Source organism: Centruroides sculpturatus, unplaced genomic scaffold (genome assembly GCF_000671375.1).
Source record: "Centruroides sculpturatus isolate CEXI.00-Female unplaced genomic scaffold, Cexi_2.0 scaffold33, whole genome shotgun sequence".
NCBI classification, from domain to species: domain Eukaryota; kingdom Metazoa; phylum Arthropoda; class Arachnida; order Scorpiones; family Buthidae; genus Centruroides; species Centruroides sculpturatus.
Window position 1 is genome coordinate 195289 of NW_019384325.1, and position 26194 is coordinate 221482.

A 26194-nucleotide genomic window follows, 5' to 3' on the forward strand; every position below is an offset into this window, starting at 1 on the left:
AGATGTTTTTGACTCTCTTTGAGCCCTTGTCAAGTGCATGATATGCTTCTACAATACATATCAACATCCCAAAGACCAATGTATTGATACTAAGACAAACAATTACTGTAAATAATCAGGCTATTATTATGCTATAATTAATAATTAGAAACTAAGTAATTTGGTACTAGAAGTAGATGTTAGGAGCCATCTCTTATCTAAATTAATATTTATAATAATTTAATAATTTCTTAAATAATTTAGAACATTCTGGAAGAAAAGAACTATCCCAGAGTGGGACTTGAGCCCAAAATTGTTATTATCCCAAGAATAGACTTTAGTAGTTGGCCTTTTGGTCAATTTTGTTTCAAATGAATGTAGATATTAAACTGTTACAAATGTTTATAATGTAGTAAGAAGAGACAAGTTTGACAAGAATATTTAAATTACGGTAAAAGTATAAATAAATATTTAAAGAATACCCATAAATACTGAATGAAGTTGGCACCATTTTATTAATAATTAAAACAAGCCCTCATGCAAAGGACTATAACATTCCTCATTGTTAAAACACTAAAGAGGAAGTCTCCTTACACCATCAAAATTGCACTAATGCAGGGCTTTCCTCCACAGAATATTTTTGTTCCCCCCCTTTTTGACTTTCTGGATTCGGGAGGTCTCAAAACATGGAGATTTGCAAAAATCTAAGGATCAAATTTGACACAACTCCAAATACTTTCCCTTGTTATGTATACATAACAGCCAGGAAAGTAAAAGTAAAAATATAATTTTAATATTATGGTTATCTGGGGTATAATAAACAAATATTAATATAATTATTTTCACACAGAGATAGCAAAAAACATTAAGTGTCTTTAAAATTAAACATTGTATGTAGGCAGTTTTTTCAACCTTCAATGGTCCATAAAACAAAGACAAGAGTAAATAACAAAATGAATTTATTACCAAACCTTAGGTACAAACATGGTTACTTTTCAACATAATCACTGTGAAGATTGAGGCATTTTTCATATCTGTGGATGAGCTTTGCAAATCCCCTCTTCATAGAATGTTGCCTCCAGTGACTTGAGATGGGCCTTAACGTTGTTTTGAAGATCGTCATTAGTCTCGAACCTCTGCCCTCTTAGCCATGTTTTCAGTTTAGGAAAGAGGTGGGAATCATGCCAAATCAGGGCTATACGCTGGGTGTTTAAAGGCGATGAAGACTTCTACCTTTCAGACATCCACCCAGCTTGAAACTTTTTAATGTGTGAAGACTTCCATCTCCTTTCTGAACTGAAAACGTAGCTAGCAGGGCAGAGGTTTGAGACTAATGACGATCTTCAAAACACTGTTGTTAAGACCATCTCAATTCACTGGTGGCAACATTCTATGAAGAGGGGATTGAATAGCTAGTCCACAGATATGACAAATGCTTCAATCTTCACGGTGATTATGTCAAAAAGTAACCATGTTTGTACCTAACTTTTGGTAATAAATTCATTTTGTTATTTACGCTTGTCTTTGTTTTATGGACTAACACAGGTTGAAAAAAAAAAGCCCTTGTAGAATTTAAGAGTGATATTAAGAAAGAACTATATTCAAACTGGAACACAAAGATGAAGATGTTTATATTTTTTTTTTTAAATTTGATTAATAGCACTTGATAATGAACTCTACATTCTATTTTGGATAATTGAAGCCAAAGCTGTTCTTAAAAAAGAACAAAAACATTTCCAAATAATAAAAAATAGGATTCCTTAACCAAGCAGTAAAATTATTATTTAAGAACATTTTTGTTTTTTACTTACTGCCTTTGCCACTTTCCTGTAAGAGGATTAAAGAATCCTTTCGGCAACGGCGGTTCGCCACGAAGCCTCCGCTGATGATTTCTTCCATTATAATGCTGTTTTGCTTGAATATCAGAAGTAAATGCAACATCACACAATTTACAATAAACTTCTAACGGTTTCGAATTCTTTTTGTCTTTCTATCAAATAACAATTCAAAATTAATTAGAAAAAATTCAGATATCAATTTCAGTTCAATTAATGATTTTAAAATACTATATTTATTAATACATATGTTTTGTCTAACTTTAAGGCATTTTTAAACTGAATTACAATCTTCTACATGAAAACCCATCAAATTCTATATTTTAGGATTGAAACTTTAGAAAATTATCTGTTATTATTAAATTTAATTTATATTATTGAAATCATTGATATATTTTTAACTGAATAAAGTGAAATATGCTTGTTTCTGAATGTTTATATTTGAATAGTCTTTGATAAATTAATAACAGTTTGATTTTGTTTTTAATTTAAAAAAAAAATTATTATTTTTGAAAGCATTTTCTTAAGAAAAGCTTTAAAATTTAAAACAGCTCCAGATAAAAAGTAAAAATATTAAGTTAAAAAAGTTTCTTTAAAGATTGTCATTATTAAAATAAAATTCCAGATAATTCTTAATACAGTAGAGCATCGATTATCCGACCCCCGATCAACCGTCACATCAGTTAACCGACCACGTTCTAGTCGGCAAATTCAAATGTCTGCTAGTGATGTGGCGCTACAATATTTGGCTATGTCTTGGTTACTTTAATATTATTTTTATATGTTTTAGCTGGCAACACTGGCTAGACCATGAAAGGGAGCCAGTATTTAAACGAGGCTTAATTTTCTAGTTTTTAATGATACAGTAGCGACGATTATTATCTTAAAAAAATTTTTGTTAGGCTTAACATCGATGAAAATTCAATGCGAAGTAGGTTAATAGTGATATACTAATTACATGGGATATACTAATATACAAGGGGTGGCCAACCTGCGGCTCGCGAGCCACATGCGGCTCTTTGAAAGATTATTTGTGGCTCTCGATAAACATACCCAAGTTCCCTTTTCATTTTTGTGTTGTTATATTTTTAAAAATTATTATCGTTGTTTATTTATAAAAATTATATCATATGGAACGATAATAATTTTTCAAAATGTCTTTTAAATTACTAACAACAAATATGAAAGACTAAGTGCAACGTTGTAACAAATTTCATTTCCGTCCAAGTTAAGAATGATATGACTCATCGAAAACTGCGCAAATGAACATAAACAGTGGCGTAATCATCCGTTATCAACCGACTCCAACCTTTTTTGAATTTGTAAACTGTCATTGCAACGGACAGTTGACATTGTGCTCTGGAGGAAACAATTTGTATCACTCTTGCTACGGATATAATTTGTATTCTGGAATTTTTTGCATACCTTTTTAATATGTATTTAAAATTGCGGCTCGCGAAAAATTTTAAATTTTGAAAAATGGCTCGGACTATCAAGGAGCTTGGCCACCCTGGTAATATACTATACTAATAATGTATTTTTTAAATATTTTTCGGTTATCCGACCAACCCCAGTCCCCAATTGAGTCGGATAATAGATGCTCTACTGTATATTATATCCAACAATAAATAACAAATATGTGTAGTCTTCAACCAATATCCGGTGTGAAAATTCCAAACTAATATTGGCAAACGCTTTCGATGCCCCTCCTGGGCTCTTGCGAAAGAGTTTGCCAATATTAGTTTGGAATTTTCACGCCGGATATTGGTTGAAGACTACACATATTTGTTGTATATGACCCGGTGTGGGAGAAATCCTTGATCAACAATAAATATTTTGAAAATTTATAATTAACAAAATGAGAAACACAATAACTTTATACATACAAAATAAACTAAGACATTGCATGATTTTATTGTATTGCAATAGAATTGAGGTGAAGCCAAAAAGAAAGAAGCATCTTTGCACCCGCCAATTATGGGAGAGGCTATCCTTGTACTGGCCAGCACACAGAGATGATCCTTGCCCTTACTGACACTGACAGATGATCCAAGAACAAAGCATCGATGGCAATGCCCACCAGTGGCAATGTGGATAAAATCACTGAACACTAGTAGTTGATTGTGATATTGTACCAACAGGCTGGCTATGTGGAGTTTTACAGGTTTTATTCACATTAAATAGGAGACCAATTTCCCATAAAAGACTTCCCGAGAGGTAATCTTTGGCAGATTGTCCATTGCTGTATACAAATAAAACAAACTAAAAGGAATTGATGCAAATTGCTTTGGTCTTGTGCTCAGTTTTTTGTGTCTATTTTCTGTTAGGTGCATTCAATGCTATTTTTTTATTTGATCCCTAAATTCTTTTAGGTGTGCTAAAGGAGCACAGACATTGTCACTTTGACCCCACTTTATTTCGATAATGAAATCATGGACCCGTTTTCTACATTTACATTTATTTCATTTCTAGATTCATCACCATAATCAATAGAAATTGCAAAGTTTTATCAAAATCAGCCCATCAAATTTTGAGAACAAAGTCAATTCTATAAATCACACATTCTGTGTGATTTATAGAACATCATGTTGCTAACACATCGTTAGCAACATTCAGACATTGTGCAACAAAGTCGGATGATTTGCACAATATCACTTTGTCACACACACTTGTGAAACGACCTTATATCTCAAAAATGAAGTCATGGATCTCCATTTTTTATTACATTTTTGGATTCCTGATCACAATTAATGAAAAGGCAAAGTTTAATCAAAATCTATCAAACAGATTTTGAGAATGAACACAGTCCTGTAAGCCACAGAGAAGAGGCTTCGCTAATGCTTCACCTCAATTAACATATTTTATGACATATATAACACAGAATGGCCAAACCTTGTCACAACATGAGCCATATATCACTTATCAAAACTGTGTGTGAGCAGAACAGTTTTATATACATTCAGTGATACCCCGAACTTACGCGATAGGTAGGACCAAGCAATAACCGCATAAGTCAGGGTATAAGTTCACAATTTGTGTAAAATCCAAGTTGGAGATATGCAAGCTAATAAATGTTCTCGTTAATCTTATCTTGTCTTTTAATTTATTCACGGTTACAAGAAATCACCACATAGAGTCTCTCAAGTCTCCGTAGATATAAAGTACACAGAAATAAACACCACAAAATAAAATGTAGTTGTTATGCGTCGATTCCGCATGACACGTTCGAACACGTAAGCTGAACAATAGTGTGGGGGAGTGAGTAATCGAGAGTAGCCTGGCGCTCAAACAAAAGACGACATTTGAAAATTGCATAACTCCGAGTTCCCGTAAGTTGGGGTAGCGTAAGTCGAGCTATTACTGTATACATAAAACTTAAGTTTATAAAAAGAAATTGTATAAGTAGGATGTGTGGGAGCCACAGTAAAGGTCTAGAAGAGCTTGCAAGCCACAGTTTTGCCACTGTGGACATACAAGATATCCTTTTTTTTTTTAACTGCATCTTATATTTGAAGTTGCAAATCTCCCACAGGCTAACAAATTCCCCAAATGGCCTTCAGCACGCTAAAGATAATCTCTACCTAGCCCAACTCTAATTAAACTACACTTTTATTTAAAAAACATTATTTGCTATAGCTAAACAGCACTTGCAAGATGAGAACCCAGGCTAATATTTTTTGTAATTTCAACAATTGTAATTATTTAACTTTTGCTTGAAAAAAGAAAAAATTATACTTAAACTCAACTTAATAAATTCAACAAAGGAAATTCACAAGGTTTTCCCACCCCAATAACACTTCCATTGTGGATGACACATTCCAATAAAAACTACTGTCAAAGGAAGTGTTACAAAAAGTTGGGGATTGGACTAACCACCAGCTCCATGCATAACCTTACCAAATATGGTCATCAGAATAGCAGATGGGAATAACCCAAAGTAAAAATAGAGGGGAAGGAAGATCAAAAGAGGGTTTGTCTGCTTGTTTTGAAGTGTGTGCTCATCCTGACGATCTTCTGGATTTCCCACCATTTACTGGACTTTCGCCATTCTGAACTAATATTGTGGACTATTCAGGACATATCATACCCAAGCCTTCCCCTCTTCTGGACGTCCAATCAAACATTACAAATCCATGTATTTATCAACTCGCTTACATGGTTGTAAACACACACACACACTGATTGGCACACATAACAGTTTAGGCTCTCCCTCTATATTTTTCTTTGTAAATTTATATTTAATTAAAGAATAAATATTTGTTGTTTTATGGTTAAATGTCTAGTGGAGTGCATTATTTCTGGCACACTGTCTCTCAGCTCCTTCATCCCGGACCCGCTTATTCCCTGATACACGCCCACTCACATGACTATAATTATCCCGAAGGTTCTTCAGGAAGGCTCCTGTGCACCTAGAGTCACAGGTGACGTCAGTCCTAACTTGGGCATTGCCAACATAATGGTCATACAAGTATTCACGATTGTAAGTGTGTATTTAATTGTGACTTCTTTCAAACTCCTTTTCCCCTGATAAATAAAAGCAGGCATTCTAGTTTTACTGTTTTAACCAGAATACGGTAAAAACATTTCAGGGCCGAGTGCCAAAGATGCAGGAAGGCTTAAATATGCTAAATACTTTTCTCTTAAATATTCTGTGTAGAAACGAGTTTGTGTCTTATATGCTATAAAATACAGTAATGAAATATTTTGAAGATACTTTTAAATATTTTCAATAAACGACTTATGGAAGTAAACATGTTGGCTTCTTTTATATTGAAAATTTAAAGTGGAAAAAAATATTTTTAATTGATATAATTCATCAAATAACATATTTAAAATAACGTGTTCATATTTAATTATCAATATATACAAACGATATATACTGTACACACATTAATGTTAATATTATACTGCAAAAATAAGACCTATATATGAGAATAAATAAATAAAACAATTCTTTCTTAGAATATAACAACAAAAGATAAAAACAAATTATATAAATTCAGAGTGTCAAATAAATAGAGTTCAGAACAAGGATTATAAACAAACAACATTGAACAACTTACTAATTTAAATTTAGGAACTGAATAAGAATAGATTTGGAATAAGTACATAACATTCCAGCAGAGGCTGCTTAATCATCATTAATATTTAAACAATGTATATTACTGTAATCTGTTAGTAACTATTTTACTAAATGCCACTTCCATTAATCATGTTGTTATTTTATAGATTTGTTTTACATGAAAATCTCTGATGTAATATAAATTAAAATAACCAGTCGAAAATTTTTATGCACTTAATTCTGCTTCTGTTTAGTAAAAATGAAGTAATTAATAAAATGCTTGCATCCATTAAAATAAAAGAAATTAAAATGCAAGAAGAACGCACTCTTAATATAAACTGATTAGCAAATGTAATGTAGTAAATATTTTTAAAATAATAAAATTTTTGTAATGTGTTTATTTCTTTACAAAAATTTTGAACTGAAAATGCTGAATTGCTCTTTGTAAATTTTAAACAAACAAAAAGGTGTTAGTTCTGGCAGCATTTGTGTGACTTTTGGCAGATATTTAAAGTATTAAATAAAAGAATACAATTTAAGTTACTGGTATTATCTGTCCTCCCTTCAATGATTATGCTCTAAATACAGTTGACCCCCCCATAACACTGTTGATAATTCTGTTTTATATGAATTCCAAGTTGTACGAGTCACTTAGATTTTACAAATACGTGAGCCGTTTACAGCCAAGCACATGTATTTGTAAAATGGAATTCATATAACATGGAATTATCAAGTGTTATAGGGGGGGTCAACTGTATGTATATAGTTCATGTAAACACTATTAATACAAACACTAATAAATTGTTTCTAATATGCAGTTTATTCTTTATAAATTTATTCTCTCGACAATTGTCAACTTTTTTACTTTAAGTAGTCTAAAAAATTTAGATTTATTAATTTATCATTTAATTTAAACTTGTATATATATACAAAATTTTTTTAGTAAATTATGAAATACAGTCAGCATGTCAATCTCAAAAACATCTTTCTTAAGATTTTTAAATCTTGAAATTTATTTTTTCCCTTGCATTTTCAGTCTAAATTCAATGTATTTTCGATGTTTATCTCAAATAATTTTCTACCAAAATCTCTACATCTCAAATTATGGACTGAAGTGTCAATTACAATTTCAAAACTCGCAACTTTTTTGATAGTATAAGTTGTAGTTGAAAAACATCTCTTGCCATAAAATACATAGTTGCAATTAATACTGTTTTTCTCTGATTGGCTGTGAGTTTGGTTTGGTTTATTTGTTTATGGAAATACAACAAACACATGAGTGATCTTCCAAGGGGTAATGCCTCCTGGGAAGAGTTTCTATGTGAAACTAGTACCTATTTAGATGTTAAGAACATGAAGAAAACATGGAAAACTCTACATGGCTAGCTTGTTGGCAAGGCATGAACCTACAACAAACTATCAGTGTTCAGTGGTTTTATCCACTCAGTCACTGATTAGCTAAGGCTACAAGATTGGCTTGTCTTGTTGGATAAAGAAAGTCAGTCATTAGAAACTATTGACAAACTATTTCTGTTAAGATAGGTATAAATAAAATATTTTTGACATAATACAGATATATACTGTATTTGCTGTACTTTACTTTTGCTTACTATACTTCACTATTGTATTAATAAAATACCATACCTCCAATCGAACCTATTAATGTTTACTGTGTAGGAATCTCTATATCTCAAGACCTGCCTATCTCAAATTTTTTCCTTGTTCCCACGAGATTTGAGATAAACAAATTCAACTGTATTCATGATTTTTGACATTTAAAGTCTAAATTATATTATAATTTAATTAAAAAAATATCCTTACCACTTTTGATTTGTCACTTGGGATTGGAATGGCATCTTGAATGCCTTTTGTCTGCCTCAAATGATCCAAATATTGTCGAACTTTCTTTGCATGATTTTTTCCCTCGTAATGTGCACTAGCCTGTAAACTTCCATTCAGTTTCGCACAACACAATTCACAATAAAGAGGTTTTGTCATTTCTGAAGGAACTTTCAATTCGTCTAACTTTTGATTATTGGTTAACAAACTATTGCATGACTCATTTATAGTTCCGGTATCATTCTGAATGTTTAAAGAATTTGAGTCACTTCCCACTTTGTTAACGTTGTTGATTTTTTTCGTTTTCTTCAGTGCTCTTCTTCGAAAACGATTATTTGGAGGAAAGACATAGGGCGCGCAAGAATCGTGATACATATCTTTCACCCTCATTTCCTGTAATCCCTGAGGGAACACGGGTGGGGCATAAATTAATGGAGTAGGCAATAAATTTGGTTGTGCTGCAAGTGTAGATCCAAACATCTTGATTTAAAATATCTAGAAGTCAGTAAAAAAAAAACTATATTAAAATTTATCAAAATTATTATTTGGTTTTCATTACACTTTTCTTTCTCAAACTATAAACTATGACAAAAAAAAATTATTTTGTAATTTTTACTATTATTATATATAAAATTTGTGTTTTCATTCAATATTTGCCATATGTCAATTCAAATTGCTGATTAATGAAGAAATTAATGTTGATTAATGCCGACTAACATTTACAGTGCTGATCAGTGCTAATTAATTTAGAAAAGACAGATTTTATTGATCTATACTGTATAAAGTGGAAACATTCAAGTAGCAAGAAGAAGCATATTTCTTTATTTTTGGACTGTCTATTTACTTTTTTAATTCTGCTTAGAGTTCTATGTTCTATAAGTGGCAGTCAAATGAAAACGAGACAGATGGGAAAAAAGTAAGTAAACTGTTTATTATTTCAAAAGTAATCGCCATAACTATTAATATATTTATCCCACTGTGAGAAAAGATGGTCAATGCCTTCATGGAATAATGTTTGCAGTTGCCTATGGAACCATGATTGTACCCATCAAAACTTCTGCAGCATAATCGAAACAACCTTGGCAACATGTGGGCGGGCATTATCCTGCAATGGAATGATGCTGTCCGTCAACATTCCTGGGCATTTGGACTTGACGGCGCACTTCAAGTTTCGCTGGGAAGCCTTTAGACATCCTCCATACAGTCACACCCCAGGTGATTTTCACATTTTTGGGCCCTGAAGAAAGACATTCGTGGCTGTCAATTTGCTTCAAACAAAGAGATGTATGCCTGGGTACAAACATGGTTCCGTAGGCAACTGCAAACATTATTCCACAAAGGCATTGACCATCTTGTCTCACAGTGGGATGAATGTATTAACAGTTATGGCAATTACTTTTGAAATAATAAACAGTTTACTTACTTTTTTCCCATCTGTCTCATTTTCATTTAACTGCCCCTTATATAAAAACTGATAAATTTGACACTTCTAAATTAATTTCCATATTTAGTATATTCATATCCAGATATTTACTTCAATTATTAACTAACAATAATCTAAAACTGCTGTGGATGTATGTTCATTATTAATACACATTGTTGTGATATAATGCAATGTCTTGATAATAAATATATTCTTTCAAATAGACGTAATACATCCATGGTGACCAAATTGCAGCTCATGAGCCACATCTGGCTCCCATATATTTACTATAATTAAATATATGAAATACATATTCATTACATAAAATACAATTTCAATAGATAATGTGGCTCTTGTATTTCTAATAGGCAATATATGGATGTTGTTGTGACAAGGTTTGGCCAGTCATGCAATAGATGGATAGCAGGCTGAATCTTGCCCAAGCAGAAGTGCCATAATAAATTATTAAATTTTTACCATTCTTAAATTGAAAAGAAATCAATATTTATTTTATCTTAACATTATTTTTGAATAATTTTTTTTTAAAAAGCAATTTAAACTCAATTTGTGAAATCATTGATTCAAACAATAGATGGTAGTATAAACAGAATTAATTCAACCACGCCAACAGAAGTATAATACATTATTATAAATGAATTATAGACAACTACAGACCAATAGTCATAACTTGATAACAGAGATATTTGGAAAAAGTCATTTAAACAAGAATAAATAACTTTATACTGAAATATTATATCATCCCCGACATCAGTATGGCTTTAAAAAAAAGCTTCAACCATAGACACTGTTGCTCGCTATAAGCATAAAATAACAACTGATTTGTATAAATCTAATATTGTAGCATCTTTTTTATTGACTTATCTAAATCCTTTTATACTATTGAGCAGGATAATCTACAGATGAAACTGAATTTCATGTACAGAACAGTCAAGGGAAACCAAACCTGATTTTATAATTAACAAGGACTATCCTTTATTTAAAATTTGGTTCTCAGCAGAACATAGATTGACAACTGTAACTTATAGAGAATGGAAAAATAAACAAATACAAAATATGAACTGTTTGCGTGTTAAAAATATTTGCATGGGATGGACAGTCTATCAAAGTAAATATCAGGAACTGCTGTTGCTTCCTTGGCAATTGCATCTGCTTGCTCATTTTCTATTATGCCAATGTGCAATTGACCCATCTGAATTTAATGTTTATTGCAAAGTTTTTAATCATGTTCTTAATCTTGGAAGGCTATGTAGTTTTAGTCAATATATTCTTTGTGCACATCAATGGCACTACGACTATTGGTATTATTAATATTTTCAGCTGTAGCATTCAGCATGCACCACTATGACTTCAGATATAGCTAGCATTTTCACTTGAAATACAGAGCACTTGTCTAATCTGTATTTATCAGCTTGAATTTCTTTATTATTTTTTGTATACTACATAGGCAGCCACAACTCTGCCACTGATTTTCAAACCATCCATGTATTGGTACATCTGTATGAATTGTGTATCATCAGCTAAAACAAGCTTTATTCCTGCCCTTTTGTTACACCTAGACAGCTCTGAAGCTATTGGTTTTATTTTATACCTAGCTGCAGTGTAATGTTTCTTGCCAATGGTAATGATACTTCCTTAAGAGATGTATAGCTTTTTCTTTAAGCACAATGTCACTGTGTGCTTACTGTACCTGCAATTACCAGAAGGGCCTCTGTGGAAACCCAATCCCGAATGCCTTAGCTAGGCATAAAACAGCATTTCTTTGCATGTTATACAGATACTTTCTGATGGTTCCCTTTCAGGTGGCATGGCACCAGGTTGCTGTTGGCATAGCACCAGAATGCCATTAAACAGTTGAACTCAGTTATAACAAGCATTAGAGGACCAGCAAGATTTCTCATTATAACAATTATTCGTTATATCTGTGAAGAGCGGTGACATAACTAGGGGGAGAATGGGTAGCTGGTTTGGGCTCAAACATGTAGGAAGCATCTTGCAGGCAGCAAAATTTGCAGCTATGCCACTGATAAAAATTAAAAGATAGATTTCACTAGTTAATTCTAAATAAGTTGATTCAAGCTATAATATTTAATTTAATATTAAACAATTTATTTTTTCATAATTAAAGATAATACTAATTAATATGCCCGAATATCACAAACTCTATAGATTGGAGTTACTGCACATTACACCCTTCAGAACCCTTGTGTAACTCTAATATATCATGTATGTAGGAACGGACTAACGTTTTCGATCTTCCTCAGGGCAAGTTTTTCTTGGAAATTATAAATACATTTGTTTCGGATTCATAATTTCCAAGAAATACAATTTTCAATGAATAATAATTACACAGGCAATATACATATTAATACAATTAAAGACTAAAAATGTGTATTATTATTAGGGTTGACTTATCAGACTGACTGGAGAAAAATTTCTTTGGGGAAAATGCCAGTAAAAAATGGGGAATTTTCAATGAAAATGCAGGACTTTTATATCAAACAATTTATTTCTTATACATATATTTACTTCGAGATCATGCTTCAGAAAGCTTTTTATCTTTAGCACTGTTGCATACATCTATTGACAGGATTCCTTTGAATTTAACTTAATTAACAATTCTCTATTAATTTCACAGAATGCTTATTTCAATTTTTGTCCAAATCATGTCCATAAGAGAAAACTTTCTACAAAAGCATTATTAGCTGGAATACTCGGGCAAAATGACATGCCCACGGTCCAGACTACACTTACACGTAATTCACTTTCAATAAATATGTTTTTTATAAATTTCCTTAATAGCATCTTTTAAAAATATTTTGCAGAATTTTCACATCTTCACGTGTTGCGAGATTTCATTCGAAAATGCACGATAGTCTGCACAATGCAGGATAGTTGGCAACCCTAATTATTACAGTTATATTTTAATATGAATAATTTGTCTCAGGTTGAAGTTAAAGGATAAAAGATAACAGAAACAAATCATTTCGTAATGTGTGTTACTATTTTAAATTTTCTTTTTTCATTTTGTAATACATGACACCCTCCTAACTTTTCCTCAAATCACTCTCCCTCCTTTCTCCACCCATCTTTCTTATCTTTTAAGGCTACACCTTTGAGTAGCCTTTTCTTTCACATGTTTGTATGTAATACATGTTATCATTTTAAAGGAAAGAATTAATGTTATTATATCTGTTCAACATAACTGACTTATCAAATCATGTAAAAAGTTATTAATGAAAATACCAAGCTGTAAGGAAACCAAAAGGTATACTTTGGTTCTAAAACTAGTTACTTATGAATAATGTGTTCCGTAGTAAGAGATTTTAAGACAAATACAGTGTAATAACAAAAGAAAAAAATTTAAAATTTAAACTCTTAATTCAAAATTAATTCACACAAATTCATTTTTATTAAAAGTGAATTTATATCATGGATAAAATGTGATACTTGAAACGTCTTCTAACTCGTCTTTTTGTGGACAGTTACTGTGATACTTCATTTTGTTTAATAAAGTAGCAACATTTTACTTCAAAAAGCTATTTCATTTTCCATAAAAAAAAATACTCTCTTAACTTCTTTACGTTTTCTAGTGTTTTCTATTTTTTATATATTATTTATATCCAATTGTAAAAAAATAAAAAGTGAAAACTCTTCTAAATCATTTTCTTTGACAAAATAAAATAACAGCATTTTATCCTACTGAAAATAATCTGAACATTACAGAAAGATATTGGGTGTTTTTACCTTATACCAAAAATATCAATGAAATATAAACAACACTAGATGTCAAATACTGTTACAAAAAGCTTAGCTACACAACCGTCTATTGGCATTATAGAAAAGGATTTATTTTGCAAGTACTTTTGACAGTACCTGTCCCAGTGCCATGCAGTAGATTTTCGAAATGCTGCCCCTTATGGTGCCGTCTGATGCAGCTGAATCTATCATAGCACGGCACAGCCCTGACCTATCCTCTTCAGGCAATATCATTCAGAGAATAACATTTGAACTCTGAACATTTTTTCAAAATTGTTTCTTGTGCATAAGCATAGAACTTAAATGACAGATATGAAAATTACAAAATTATACAGTATTATAAAAAATAACCATGATATGTAAAGGACTAACACTAATAAAAGTTACTGAACTAAAATACCAAAATATATAAATACACAGCAGCACCATTCATGATTCAAGATGTTTTATCACAAATATCTCGCACTAAAAAAATTATGCACAAACCCATTCAATACATGTCAACCTACTGTAATTGTATTGGCTGAATAGACAAGGGAAAATAGATGACAAATCATAAAAGAATTTTACTTTTTTTACAACACTAACAAGTTAAATTCCTTGATGTTGATCTTTATATGCCTTGGTATGCAATATAAAGATTGACACCAAAACAGCTCTGTATAAACTATATAGAAATTATAACACTGGAAATGATAAATTACCTCACTTCACTGCCTGTAACCGGTGTTCTTCCTCTCCAATACGAAGGACTTTGCAAACGTTTTCTAACCTAATTTGGTTCTTCTTCAGGCGCTACGGAATTCGCTATATGAATTTGAATTTCCAGTCTAGAATTAACCGTTATTTGGAAAATCTTTCTGGAACGTTGTCACGTGTTACCGAAAGTCTACAATTACGACATCGGTAACACGTGACAACGTTCCAGAAAGATTTTCCAAACAACGGTTAATTCTAGACTGGAAATTCGAATTCATATAGCGAATTCCGTAGCGCCTGAAGAAAAACCAAATTAGGTTCGAAAACGTTTGTAAAGTCCTTCGTATTGGAGAGGAAGAACACCGGTTACAGGCAGTGAAGTGAGGTAATTTACAGCTCTGTATATTAAGAGCTTTAGTCATCAATGGTATCAAATCCTGGCAAATCATAATCTTAAGATACATTTCAGGTTTGATACAATATGTTAATGAATGATATAACTAAATTATTGGAATAATCTAATGTTAGGTTACCAACAACCCCAATTTCCAGGCACTGTCCCTGGTTTTGTCCGTTGTTAATGTTTAATTGTATAATCAATTTCCAAATAAAGCAGTTTTATTGATATGGATATATAATATCACCAATTTATAAATCAATAAATAAAATAATTTTAAAAATAACTAATGTTCAATCAGTTTTAGACCTTATTTTCACTGATTCTAAAACATGTTTCCAATTAGATTGTAAATGATATGGTCTGCCTTATCTAATGAATTTATTGGAATGGCAAGCATTTTATCCAGGTGACTCAAAGCAAATGCACGGCAAAATGACCACCGACCTGCACAAATGCAGAGCAGTCGAGAAGTATTCCCTCAACCACTAACAGTGGTTACATTCTGGTATGCATCAGTCTCAGCCACAACTGACGCACAGGTGAACAGGTTAATAAGCTTTTACTGGAATGTCTGGCAATCAAACAAGATGGCAGAAGCAAACAGTGCTACATTGGTAGTTGCAGACTTATTTTGTCAAAATAACTTGGGTTAATACTGATAGGTAGTAAAACTAGTGTTAATATAACCACGACTAGTTGGTTGGAGTTGGTGGCACAAGGGCTAGGCACACCACAGAGCACCAGGTCTTTTAGGTCGTAACACGTATGTTCTAGAGTTCTGTATATAGATTTATTGCCTTCAGATATACCACTGTACATTGAATTTATCCATTATCATCATCTAGTCCGTAGAGATCGGCCTTCTGAAGCCATAAGTCTGTTGTCAGAGGTATCGTTCTCCGGCCGTTTTACACCGAGGGCACGTTATTAATATACATCGGATATTAAGTGGGGTTTGGCACGTCGAACATATCAAACAGGTATCCTTTGTTAACAGATAGTTATAACCACAGAAACAGCAATACGGCACCATCAGAGCTCATCTTATCCAAAGCTCGACAGCTTTCGATAAGGTGAAGATTACAAGACGCATCAGTCACCGACAGAATAACTTACAAATATCCAAATACATTTAGTACACTGTGATTCGCCAATGCACTATTTGACGCATACTGGGATTACCTAACATCCCGGATATGCTAATAGTCTCAACAGATGCATAAATAGTAAATTAAACGAAGGAAGGAACTTTCACTGCAACACAGTTTCGGATTTTTGTTAAAAATTGACCTTTAATATCAAAATTTTGTTAAAATGGACAGAGATTTACACCACGGATGAGAGAGAATGTTCTCGGAGATACAAAAATTAATCATCAATAATGAAATATGTAATATAAAATGTAAATTTTAACACAGGGTATTCAGAATGACAAATTTTATTAACAATTTCAGGACTTGAAATTGGACAAAACACTTAAAAAATTCATTCATGTGTATGCAAATATGCAACTCTACAATGAACTTATGCAAATCAGAATTAAAATCCAAAAACATCTGAATTTTAAATTAATAAATACAAGTTAATTACATCATAAAGATAAATTTTATTTATTTTTATTTTATAAATTTATTATATTTTAAATTTTAAAAGGTAGAAAAACTCGTTAAAATGAATTTTATGACAAATTATTGAATTCATAAATCATCAACATCCCTCAATTATTTTATTACCGAATTTAACGCTATGAGATAAAAATTAAAATTTTAATTTAAATCAAGTAAATTTTTATTAGTATTTTTATTTAAAAATTAAATAATTTTAATATAAAAGATTGAAATAATTCTAACCTGTAAATAGGGTTATTCCAGTGTTATATGAATAGTGAATATACCAGTGAATAACTTAATTTTATAATTTTTTAATGGAAAAATATTTATCAAGCGCTAGAATTTATAAATAAAAAAATATTAATTAATAAAAATAAATTTGTTACCTACATTTTTTTTTAGTAACTAACGAGTTCTCTTCGTTCAAAATTCTATTTTCTAACTATAGANCTTGAATTTCTGGCTCGAATTTTCCGATTGACATTCTGAATATTCCAATCCTCAATTTGAAAAGATTGTACACCTATGAATTCCCACTGTCGTCCGTCCTTGATCAGTATTTATTTCTACATTTCGAAAAATATCACAAAATCGTCTCCGTCTTCAGAAATTACGTTTAAAATATGGCTCGGTAGAGGTCGAGATTAAGCAAAAATTTCCCGTGATTACTTTATTTATTTATTTTAATAATTAATTAATAATGCAATGTCTAAGAATAGTTTTATTTAGTAATTCATTATTAAAATAAAAATTGTATTTTTACGGACTTTCCGCTCTGTGGATACTAAGAACGCCTTTTTATCTTTCGTCAAGGCCGCCGAGTTCTTAAAGGATCCTGAAGGTGGAGCGGGCATCTTTAATCTTCTGTTTTTTGAACAAATAAAATACATAAAATGTTTCTTTATTAATAAAAAAACAGCCTTAAATATTTTATTTTCTGTCAATAAAGATAGAGTATAGGCCCCGTAAGTTTAATTCGGGTTCGGGAAAAATCTCTAGCTTTCTTTCTCCACGATCCTTCTTATCGTGGTTCAAGCTTACTACGGATGGCCAGATAATGAGCGACGAGGCCCGACAAACAGTCTGTGAAAATTCCTGGGATTATTCACCCAGATTCGATCCAGAATGGTGGTTTGGAGCCATAACCGCCTGGCCATCTAGCCGTCACTAACAAGTAAGAGAGCCTTTATATCAAGCGATCGTGGATTTGGCCAGGCCCACAATGGCGGCCGGGTGGTAAAGGACGAGGCTCGATATATCCACGGGACTGTAAAAAATACTATAGAAAATCATGAGGATCTCGACCCAAACTCAAACCCGGGTCCTCCAGAGCAGCAAACTGCCTAAAATCTAAATGAAGCATGGATAAAAAAAATTGAGGAATCTGGGACAGGCTCACTAAAAGCAGCGACACTATACAAAAGTGTGATAAACTAAAAAGAATAAAAATGGGGTGACATCCCTATAGAAGTCTGAATCCCGTCCTGTACTGACAGTGGTGATATTCGAAATATTCAACAAAGGGTTCGCTAACAGAAAAGTTTTCCTTAAAGCCCCAAGCCCGATATATCTCGGGCAAGTTACATAGCGTTACATAAAACTCGGGCGTTTGAACCCTCTAAATTTTTTTTTTAATTTTTGAAATGTATTTTAAGTCTCCAAATTTTTTTCCCGCGCGAAAGAATTTTATCGCGATTTTAATTTATCTTTAATGACGCACGATTCACGCTTAATTGCTTTTTAATTGTTTTTTAATGAGAGTTTGATATCAAATTTTATTAATCGTTCTAAAGTTGTAGTGCACAAATTTTTCTTCGGTAAAGTTATTTAAAGCTAGTTTCTAATGTCAAAAACGACCTCCGATAGTTTTAAAATTTTTTTAATTAATATATTTTATTATATAGTCTATAAGTTTAATTAAGTCGGGGGGGGGCGAAAATCGCAATAAAAATTTTAATTTTTTAAAAATATACGGCCAGCTAGTATTCACCCTACTATAAACCCATCGCCTCCCGAGACTTCTGAGAGAATGTCCCGGGAAATCCAACTCCAGCTGTGTTCAAGGTCATCCAGCTGTGTAAACAATGACTCATCAGCGTCAGATTTCGCAGAAAGGCGAAACAATGGAAAATAAAATCTGAAGCTTTCTCTTCAAAATTAACGCATTTCTTTCGTTTTTTTCAGTTTTAAGTATATTTTTTATGTTTAATTACATTAATATCAAAAATTGCTAGAGTCCCGAGGGGTTAACTGCTTTCCCTGTGACTTTTTCTCAAGAAAAAACTTTTCTAAATCATTTATTTTATCATTAGGTATTATTATAATAATAGACAGATGTCATCGTTTCTCGAAATACAATATCTTTTTTATTTCGCTGTCGATAGCCCGACACGTGTTCCGCAGCCATCTTGTATTTTCTCGCGCGCGTGGGATTGTGGGATCTCTCGTATGACTGGACCTAGTTTCAAGAACTCTCTTGAGTCGATCGCGATTAAATCTCGTTTCAGTCGAGATTGAAACGGTCGATGGAGGTTGCACCATGGCGAACGGGGTATAAGGCTCTAGTTTAGTAGTGTTACAGAGTATAATACGTATATTTTAATATATTTTTTAAAAGAAACAAAACCACTGAGAAATGTTACGTGTGTTTAACAACGGGTTCGGAAAACTTTGAAAATGTTAACAACGGGTTCGGCCGAACCTGTGCGAACCCGCTGAATATCACCACTGTGTACTGACCATTCCAGCATTCTCTGGCAAGAGCAACGAATGGAGAATGACAATCCTAGGCTGGAATACCCTCCTGTTAGATTATTTGCATAATACATTCTTGATGCAATATTTTCTTTATGGGGGTTTGAGTTACCCAAACGAATTGTATTAGTAACTTAGATTGTATTATATGTGGTTGAGAGCGGAATTCGAGATAGGCCTACAACTATCTTCTCGTGGTAAATTCTGAGTGTTTCTTTGTAGAAAAAAACACAAACAGGCGTAGAGCTACGTAATATTAAAATTTCTTATTATTTTATATTATATGTTATAATATGCGTGCAATGATAGATAGATTGAGTAACCTGCTTGGATATCCCCAATCCTATAAAATCCTTCTCTCTTTGATGGATTTAGCGTTTGTTGTAAACATCGAAGAGGATTGTAACACATATTCTTAGACAGATATTTTAAAAGACGTAAGAAAAATGTATCCATATTTCTCTTTCGTACTGCTAACAGATTTTTTTGAAATATGAATCTGAGATCGAGTTCTAAAAAGTTTAAAATTATGCCGCTGCAGCAAACAGTGCCAATAGCCGGAATTGGTTTTGTGATATTTTCTGGTCAAAATTACCGGTACAAATTAAAATTACCGGTAACTACTATTAGTTAACGAGCATTTCTTCAATTCCACACACATCAAATACCGCATCTACTATAGTTATTTCTAAATAAAGGACGCTGTCGTCCATAACCAACCTTACGAAAACGTAAAGTCCCGCCTTCAATATCCCGAAAGAATTAAAGACTGGCTTAAAATAGGAATGGGAAGAAGGACAGGTTGAAAAAAGCCGAACGAAAAGGCTGACGCGTGGATAATCGGGAGTTCGGTGTATATTGTATTTGGTGTTAGAACATCTGTATCTTTACTCTAATTAATTCGCTTTCCTTCACACAATGTTCTGCATCGTCATTTTATAACAATTGCAACGATTACGTAATTTCAAACGATTTGTTCATTGGGTAGACTACGATCGACTGTCGTCCGTACAATGTTTTTTCGATTCTGTCAGTGTGAAACGGTCCGTACAAAAACACAGCACCCGTCACGTGCGTCTTACGTAAACAAATATTAGACATTAAGAATAACTTTTAAATTAGAATTAAGAGCTATACAGGTGAGTTTGTTTTGTGAGAATCGTGTGCGCTTAAATCAGTGACGTTATTCGTATATATTACTTTTCCGGTTGTTATATACAACAGAAAACAAGTATGGCTATCAATCAAATAAATGACCCTCCCCACATTTTTACATTTTTGGACTTAGGACACTGAAATGTCGAGAAATGGAAAAAATTAGGGGTATTTTTTCTGTATGTATGGATGTTAGTGTGTTTATGGGGGACACGATTTTGTTCGCCCCGTTTGAAACGTATTAAGATTTCGATTTACAGTATTTTACCCGATATTATTTCGCTTTTCGGAAAGATTCCTCGGTCGTCGTTGGGGTTGTACGTTTCGTATATTAATAATGCAACATGTAACTGGATAAAGTTAATATTTAAAAAAAAATAACCTTTATAATACGGCGGAATAAACATTAAGTCTGAGACAACGGAGAAACCGACACAGAGAATAAACAGATTGAGCCAGGAAGAAGCCACTGTTCTTTCTCCTTGAATTTCTGGCTCGAATTTTCCGATTGACATTCTGAATATTCCAATCCTCAATTTGAAAAGATTGTACACCTATGAATTCCCACTGTCGTCCGTCCGATGTCTGATTTTCAAGAACGAAGTCCGAGACCAGATGTAGAAACCTCAGGTACAGGAGGCCCCAATTAATTCTATATATAAACTTTCGTTTTTTCAATTCGAAACGTCCCCCCGAAATCAGTTAACACATGACCGGCACAACTCTATTAAGGAAAAATACGATGTACAGCCACTACTAATTTGAGGTGGAGAGCATATATTTTAAATTAAATGATTTAAAAATATGGTTAAAAATTGCAACCCGGCATTGTGACGATGTCACAGTAAACAATTGCTCGTAGTTATAGTTTATTTGTGAAAACTTTGGTTTCAACTCGTGAAAATATTTACAACGAATAACTACATTTTGACCTTGGTTATGTTATGAACTACAATATTGAAGTTAAAATCCTTCTATGAGGTAATAGGGAGTTAAGAAAGACGTGATAGATATTACTAATCTCACTATTGGAAGAAGAAACCTTTACTTATACCTTTTTATACACACTCCAGCCTGACGAAATAAAATCTGTCTCCTTGAGAAGTTAACTAACGTCCTTCTCCGGAAGGCTTGGTAGATTTCTAATCCTTCAAGTTGTTTCGGCCGAAGTACTATTTTCTCTCAATGGCGTCTTTTTCATTTCTAAGGAGTGAGGAAATTGTAGGGTTCTTCTAAAATCCTACAATTTTCTCACTCCTTAGAATTCTGCGTTTACTACATTGGACTATTTCCTTATAGATGGAACAGAGGGCCTAGTGGTACGATTACCACACAGTGTGATTAGGGTGGCCATCACCCAATGCCTAAAAAAGGAGGAAACTGTTGGGGAAAAACCTTCCGCGCACCCTGATTACCTGGGTCCCTGCTTTCCGGTTTTTTATACATACATGTATAAATAAAAAAACGGAAAAATAAATTTGGCGATGCCTATGAGACCGTCAAGCGAACTGGGAAAGACACGGCATCGGCACTCGGTCGAAGCAACTTGCAAAGAAGTCGTTTCTTCTTCTAGGGGATCAGCAACAGTCTGCTTCCAAATTTTAATAACTCCAACTTCCTCCATCTCGCCAGTCGCACATGCAACTCCCGTCCAGTTAAAACAAGTGGTGTGAACCATCTGGAAACGTTAACCAGCTTCCTCAATTCATTCAAAGTGACAATTGAATTATTTTTGTACACATTTTTCATCACATCCCAAAAAGGAGGACAAATCGATGTCCGGCGCAAGGTGATGCTGGATGGAGGACAGAGTAGTCAAATGCCTGACAATCCGGACATCTGGCCACCTTACGTATGATAAAACTCTCGGCTGAAATATTCGGAAAAAATAGATATCTACAAACTGTTCGGGATAAGGGCATATGAATATAGATTGTTCATTTACATGTTACTGTAGGCCTATTATTGTAACCTTCATTGTCACAAGAGGGCTTCAAGGCAGGAATTCGAACATGCTTTTGTCTGGGACAGTTGTATCCCAGAGGATAATTGTTAATTAACTACGTTTGTCTCTTGTGCTCTTTGTCGAAAATTTCTGAAATGTTGCAGGGAAGTTTATTAGGGGGTTTGATACTATTAAATTTTGCCGATTAAAGGTCGAGGGGGTAGGGAGATAAAGGGGCTGTGCGTATCTTAGTTCGGCTGGACTTAATGATTTTACTCGTTATTAGCATTCAACTTTTTATAAAACCCATCCCTATTTTCAAAATTAAGCTTTTTGCCATTTTGAGTTAAGAATATAAAAGTTTAATTGGGCAAATCAGTATAGCAGTTTCACAAATGGGAAGTCTTAGGCAAATGATCAACCATTTAATACATTCCCAATGAAAAAAAAAAAAACACCTACCTGGTCTTCCAAGAATACAGCAATTACGTTAATTACCATACCTTATACACGAATCAACTGGTATATCTACAAACTTCTGTCTGTAGAAAGTACCAGAACAAAAATGACAACTGTGTGTTCTGCAGCCTGTAAAGTCTGCATCAGTCATCATTGTGCAATATGCTTTTTGATAATTTATTTTAATTCATGAGCAATTTCAGTCACCTACCGTGTAAGGCAAATATTCTTGTTGCATGATGGCAGATTTGGATTTTGCAGACTGCAGAACACAAAATTCCTTCTCTATTGCAGAAGTTTATGATGCTTCCTATAGGCAGTAGGAAAGTAAATGATAGATGAAATTCAAACAGTACATTGTGTGTTTCTTGGGTAATAATTATGGTAACGATAGCATTCTTTTCGGAAGACCTCATATATTTAAAATTCTGTACTTGAATTACTTGTAAAATAAATTCACACAGACATTAAAAGCACATTTTTGCATTCCTAATTTAAGGAGAAAGAATTGTTCAGAGTTAAGACTTTTTATTCTCAGCCAGTGTTAAAAAATAAAGTTTTTACAATTCAATGCATATATATTACCTCATTTCAAAAAATGTTTTAAAAAACAATTTTTTTTGATTCAAAAACTCCACTTTTCAATAAATTTCCTTTTGATATTACATATTTACGAAGCCAGAATGCATTTTACATAAATTTTAATCATCAGATATTGCACAGGTTTATATAATATACAATTTGCATTTTTTTTAATTTTTTCTCCTACTATATCCTAAAGTTTAATTTCATCCAATATAACTTCTAGAATGACAAATTTTAGCAAGAACAATCTTTGTATAAAAAAAACTTTGAATTTATAAGAAAATACAAACCAACTCTACTTTGTTATGATCACAATTTGGCAAAAACAACAGATTCTTTAACACCGGAAAAGACGAGCTGACTTACACCAATTAAACCTCTTGAGATATTAATATATATATATATATATACTAAATGTAAAATATATAATTTATGAAAAATTTATTGTAAGTCAATCATCCATATTAAAAGTTAAACTCCTTTTATTTTAACATCCATAGTCACATTAGCAATAGCAACTAAATGCTACGCTGTACAAAAAAAGGAGAAGGGGACTCAATGGCAAGCACTACAATGCTCTTGGAACACAAACCTTAAAAAACGCACAATTTAAACATGAAATGATTTTTTCACAACCCATCAACAAACAAAATGCTTGCATTAATATCCAATTCTCCAGTTCCTATATGCTTTGGTTTCTCTGTTATGTAGCATTCTTACATGCGACTATTGCCTCTTCACCAACAGCTGCTAAGACTGTGACCTAAGGGAGAGGAGGGGAGAAAATTAAATTTACAGTCAATAATAAATCACATGAAAAGTTTTTGTAAGAAATAAATATTTGAACACTGTAAAAACGTGACAAATGATATATTTAAAAAGGCACAATTAAAAAAGAAAATTATCTACATATAAACATCTCAAAACCAGATTCATTAGTATTAAGCCACACCAACATTGTATAGCATTGGCTATTTTCTGATTCTTTTCTTTCAGGATATTTTAAAATTATTTAATTAAATTTAATACGAGGTGGTTCATAATGCCTCACTCTAGTGACAAATTAATTAGCTATTAAATTTATAACTGCCAGAAAATAGCCCATGCTATACAACAGTTGGTATGGCTTTATAATAAAAATTATGTACAATCCATTATGCAACAATTTGTTATTGTTCTTTTTACGAAAAGGCAACAAGAAACAAGAGAGTGACCTGCCAAAGAGGGATTTCCTCCCAGGATGACTTTATAAGAACTCCTCATTTTAGATGTTAGATACACAAGACTCCAAATATGCCACAGAGCCATCCAGGGAGGGCTGGTTCAGGGAGCAGTCTTTGGTGATTTTAACCAGTTAACTAGTTTGCCTTAATTCCCGGAAAAAAACAAAGAAACGTGGAAATTTACATTGTGGATGCTTGTCTTATCTTAAAAATTCCAACGTGTTCACCCAAAACTTGGAAAAGTAGTTTTTAAAATTGCTGTATAACGATTATAATGTAAATAACACTCATGTGGTCCAGTCTAAAATTGGTTTCACACATGTAAATGAAAAATCATTTTGTACTGTTAAAAATACATTAAAATTCTATTTTGTGTGAATTTTTTTCTATTAAATAAATATTGAATTTTGAGGAAAAGAATAAAGGAAACCTGTAAAATGTACTTGAACATCAATATGCAATCAAAACTAAAAATAAAATTAATATTTTTGAAGGGTGTATCTGCAAGGGGTTGTATCTGAAAATATATTTAAATTATACTAGAAGTATTATCTATATCAGATATACAAAGTAGGTTGTGTCACTTAGTTTACTTCCGTAAAAAAAAATTGATTTTTACAGGCACTGAGAAGGATTTAAGATCGCTTGCCAAAATTTCATTTTGAATTTTATGGGACAATAACCTTTTAATGACTAGAAGAACTAGTTTAATTTCATTTTGTATAATATTGTTTGCTATACATCTTAAATTTTCAATGGCAAGTTTTCTGCAAACACAAACAAACCAATTCTTTAACTGTTAGACTAGACCCCTCAAACATTAAATATATTAAATAATACATGAAACTTTCATTACTAAACTACTTACAATAACTGAAATATCATCTTTACTAAATTCTTCTTTTATTTTTTGTCCCAAATCTCCTTCGGGAAGCTTCAGATCGTCACGGGTATCTCCTTTGTCATTCATAAGTGAAACATAACTATCATCACTAATATCAATCAGCTATAAAAAACAAAATATATTTCAAATATACTAACAGGTCACCCATAAAAATGAGTTATGAATTAACTTTTTATTTAAACTTACCTGAAAATCACTTCGACTAACATTGGGAACATCTATATTATGAGTGGATGGGCACAAATCTTCATATTTTTTAGCTGTAAAGATATCTATTCCAACAAGATGAACCTGTAATATATGTCAATTTGTTAAAAAAAATCTAAAAGATTTTATTGAAAACTTCCTATTATAAAACCTTTAAGAAAATAAATTTTACATGTTAAAATTTTTTCTGTAGAATTCACTGAAGTGGTAATGCACACGAGCAATTTCTTTAATCATACTACATAATCTGGATATTAATTTTAATTAATTAAAAATACTACAGATGTCCTCCCATCACATCCTTTGAAATTCTAAAAACTTTCACCTACTTACAAATG

The 26194-nt window shown here is 32.4% G+C and overlaps 2 protein-coding genes across 9 annotated transcripts in view; both read right to left on the reverse strand.

The window, feature by feature from the left end:
* The window catches only part of LOC111626998 (zinc finger matrin-type protein 3-like), a 39074-nt gene extending 22001 nt beyond the window's left edge, over positions 1–17073 (reverse strand). For 6 of the 8 annotated variants that reach the window (XR_002756966.1, XM_023370558.1, XM_023370539.1 and 3 more), the window contains exons 1-3: positions 17015–17073; positions 8698–9210; positions 1791–1969 (exon numbers count right to left, since the gene is read on the reverse strand). Coding sequence is in view for 7 of the 8 variants with exons in the window: in XM_023370558.1 (XP_023226326.1) it covers positions 1791–1969; positions 8698–9195 (677 nt within the window). In the remaining variant the exon portion in view is untranslated. Of the gene's footprint in view, positions 1–1790; positions 1970–8697; positions 9211–9559; positions 9580–16864; positions 16961–17014 lie in introns of those variants that run through there. The other 2 variants (XM_023370553.1, XM_023370548.1) reach the window with 2 other exon arrangements.
* Positions 17074–23448: 6375 nt separating this feature from the next.
* On the reverse strand, positions 23449–25952 carry LOC111626834 (eukaryotic translation initiation factor 5A-1-like; the record flags this gene model as incomplete). The annotated part of the gene is made up of 3 exons (XM_023370354.1): positions 23449–24285; positions 25614–25751; positions 25836–25952. Coding segments are annotated over 3 exons (315 nt in total), but the record flags the coding sequence as incomplete, so codon positions are not given.
* Positions 25953–26194: the final 242 nt, after the last annotated feature.